Source organism: Papaver somniferum, chromosome 8 (genome assembly GCF_003573695.1).
Source record: "Papaver somniferum cultivar HN1 chromosome 8, ASM357369v1, whole genome shotgun sequence".
NCBI lineage: Eukaryota > Viridiplantae > Streptophyta > Magnoliopsida > Ranunculales > Papaveraceae > Papaver > Papaver somniferum.
In genome coordinates, this window is record NC_039365.1 from 161,827,409 (window position 1) to 161,831,036 (window position 3,628).

Here is a 3,628-nt window from a genome sequence, read left to right on the forward strand (position 1 = left end):
CTATAATTCAAATCTTTTTTTCATGCTGATCTATTGCTCCATAGAGTTTAATCCGTGCCAAGAGGTTGCATGACCTTCTTTTGAGAATGGTTATGACTGCAATCTCCGAAGTGGTCATCATAATTGTCTTTTACGCACCTATTGAAAAAGAGTCTAAATCCGACTCAAGATGCTACTACCACATTTCTAATAGCGAGCCAAAATGGTATAATGACTCGATATGGGTATCAATACTTCTTATGTTCTTTGTAGAGTTCTCCTTGTCTATTTAATTCCTAAGCAAGAGACGATAACAAGATTCATGGGAATTTCTACATAATAAGCTAAAAAAAATGTGTTTAAATGAATCTATTTAATCATAATATTGATATTTAAACTTATGCTATGATATCTGGGGAGAACTCTCAAGACATGATGATCACACGTATATTTTTGGGAACATCGTTTACCTTAGTTTAACATGTGCAATTTTCACCTCTCTATTCATCTCAAATATATTTCATGAGATTAAAGTAATAATTGATCAAATGTCGAGCCCTTATAATAACAGATAAGTTTGGAGATTTCTAAATCTCTTGAATATGAATAAAGAATACAATTCTTGTATTCTATGGACAAACTCATGTTGGCTAATGATCCATGAACTACGAGTACAATTCATATTTTTTCAACTTGATTTGCGTAAAAAGTTCTCAAAAGTACAGGTTAGAAAAAGTTACTCCTTCCTTCTAAGAGCAAATCAAATCTTGTTACCGCAAGTTTGTATCTTAGTACAGATGATTGCAATACTTGATCTTCATGATTATATTGTGTATTGTTAGATTACCGTGAGATAATTCTAAATTACCATTTTTTTTATACTTGATTAAAAACATGATCTCATGAGAAACTTTTGGTGATTGAGTTTTTTTGTTAGTAACGTGTGAGATGACTATATATTTCTTGGAGAAAATAGTAATAACACCGGTTAGTATGGATTTTTTTTAAAATTATAGCATATAAAAAAATAATCAAATGTCTCACTTACTATTGGATAATAATTTTTTGGTTCTCTAGGATATTATTGGACATTTTAAGCAGTCTTTGAATTTTACCTGGCTCAAATGTTAGCGTTACACCCCAAACGCATCGCCAGTACACAAAATGTACATAACCTTAAAGTGGTTTGGTCATTCCCTACCAAGCAGATATTTCAATAAAAATTTACTAGTACGGGCTTAACCTCTCTCAGAGTTTTGGGGACAGGTTAACCTTAAAAGAAGTTCAAGGTACGTGTGGATGGATGTCGAATTAAAAAGATCTGTACTCTAAATGAGTCGCCAAATAATCCCGGATGTGTCATGTGTGTGTGCACAGATGCGCTTATACACTCAAATTCTTAGCTTCAGCAAGTCACTCCATTCCATAATTCAAGCACCACGGATGTGTCATGTGTGCATATATAGATGCATATACGCAACAATCACGATGCACAGACAGAAGAGTGTGGTGGTTTGAGAGAGAGAGAGAGAGAGAGAGAGTTGTAATGGCTTATTACAAGTCTCTTCTCTATTTCTTTATTTTCTTCTCCATATTCAACTTCGATACAATTCTTACAGAAGGTATTGGTCATGTTCCGGCAGTTATTGTATTTGGAGACTCGCTTGTTGATGTAGGTAACAACAATTACTTGAAGCTTTCCATTATGAAGTCTAATTTTCCTCCTTACGGTGTTGATTATCCAAATTGGAAAGCAACCGGAAGGTATAGCAATGGAAAGAATGCTGCTGATTTCTTCTGTAAGTAGTCACCAAAATGTACTTTAGTCACTTGAAATTTGCTAGACTATTTGTGTCCCTTACTAAAATTTTGGCGCCCTCATAATTTGGACAGCTGAGCATTTAGGATTAGCGACAGCGCCACCGTATCTCTCTATAATATTAGCCCCAAACAAAGTCAAGGTGTTGCTCGAACAGGGTGGAATCAATTTTGCATCAGGAGGAGCCAAAATCCTAAATGAAACAAACAAACTATTTGTAAGCAACACAATATATATTGATCCGTCTCTCTAGGCATCTTTGTGTGTTCTGTTGCTTGGACAAAATTGTCCGCGTATCCCGAGCGCTATTACTAATTTCAGATTTCGCAAACATTTTTGGAGCAGAAACAATCCATCTCACTCAACGAACAGATAGCATATTTTAGAACAGTGCATGCTGAGCTGATGCAAGAATTGGGAACCGTTCAAGCACAAACATACTTGGAAAAATCTGTGTTTCTTATCGTAATTGGTAGCAACGACATTCTTGAGAAATTTCTAGGTGTTCATTTGATTCTAAGAAAAACACCAGTTGATAATCAGTTCATAAACTCTTTGATAGTTATACTGAAAAGCAAGTTAAAGGTACCAAAATAATTTCTATCTTAACTTCCACGGTTCTCATTTATATTTTTGAAATTCTAAGTCTTATCTTTTGTGTTCACCGCGTACACAGACAATTTACGATCTTGGTGCACGCAAATTTGCCGTGGTTGGACTCGGTTTGGTTGGGTGTTGTCCAAAACTAAGGAGCGGTAGTCTTACAGGGGAGTGCAATGAGAAAGCAAATTACTGGGCTGTTAAGTTCAACAAAGATGTTAAGTCACTCTTGCAAGAACTCAAAGAAGAGCTTACAGACATCCACTATTCCTTAATAAACACGTACGATATCATGGTCGATTTCGTACAGCAACCAGCTCACTATGGTAATGCTCTTTTTTTCCCCCGCCAAATCAAGCTTAAATAGTTCATATACATTCAGTTATGGGGCATAAATCCCCTAATACTTGGAAATGTTTTCAATCCATAACAGGGTTCAGTGAGATAAAATCTGCTTGTTGCGGAGGGGGGAAATTACAAATTCCATGCCTACCGATCACGCTGCACTGTAAGAATAGGCGAGATCATATATTTTGGGATCTATACCATCCAACTGAAGCCGCAGCGAAAATAATTATGAATGAATTCTTTTTGGGTACAGAAAAGTATGTCTACCCTGCCAATTTGAAGCAATTACTGGAGATGTAAATGGGAATGACTACTAAAAAAATGTAATTCTATATACACTAATAATGTGATCATTTTACTTGTCCTAACAAAAAGAAACACACAGAAAAAGAACCAAAGAAACCAAATAGTAAGCAAGAAATTCAGATCCAAGCCTACCAAATACACCCCCAACAAACGGAACCCAACTCTTAACCAATTTGAGACTGTCCCACCGAGAAGAAGTCCTAGCCACACCTCCAAGGGATGCACCAACGCCTTCTGTCGTCGACCAGGACCACCACCAAGACATCATCCAGGGAACCACCATCAACGAGAAGAATCCTACCAGAAAGAGACCAAATAACCACCAGCACACAAAACCCATGGAGCAATCACCAACAAAAGCCACCATCATCTGCAACCGCACCATACTACCAAGAATGCGAAGAAGCAGCAACAAAACCCGAGGAACTATTGAGGATACAGGGACAGAGCTGCAGCCTCATATCCAGGAAACCAAAAAACCACCCCCAGCAAAGCCACCTCAGATCAAACCCAGCAGTAACCACAACCACACACCAGGCATGATGAATTGATCAACAAGAAAATCTCCCGACAAAA

The 3,628-nt window shown here is 37.2% G+C and overlaps 1 protein-coding gene across 1 annotated transcript; it reads left to right on the forward strand.

Annotated features, from left to right (window-relative positions):
- Positions 1-1,525: 1,525 nt before the first annotated feature.
- LOC113301590 (GDSL esterase/lipase At5g55050-like) lies at positions 1,526-3,614 on the forward strand. The gene is made up of 5 exons (XM_026550365.1): positions 1,526-1,778; positions 1,873-2,015; positions 2,144-2,383; positions 2,475-2,724; positions 2,832-3,614. Exons 1-5 carry the CDS (start codon positions 1,526-1,528, stop codon positions 3,044-3,046), a joined length of 1,101 nt encoding a protein of 366 aa, XP_026406150.1. The 3' UTR covers positions 3,047-3,614.
- The last annotated feature ends 14 nt before the right edge of the window (positions 3,615-3,628 follow it).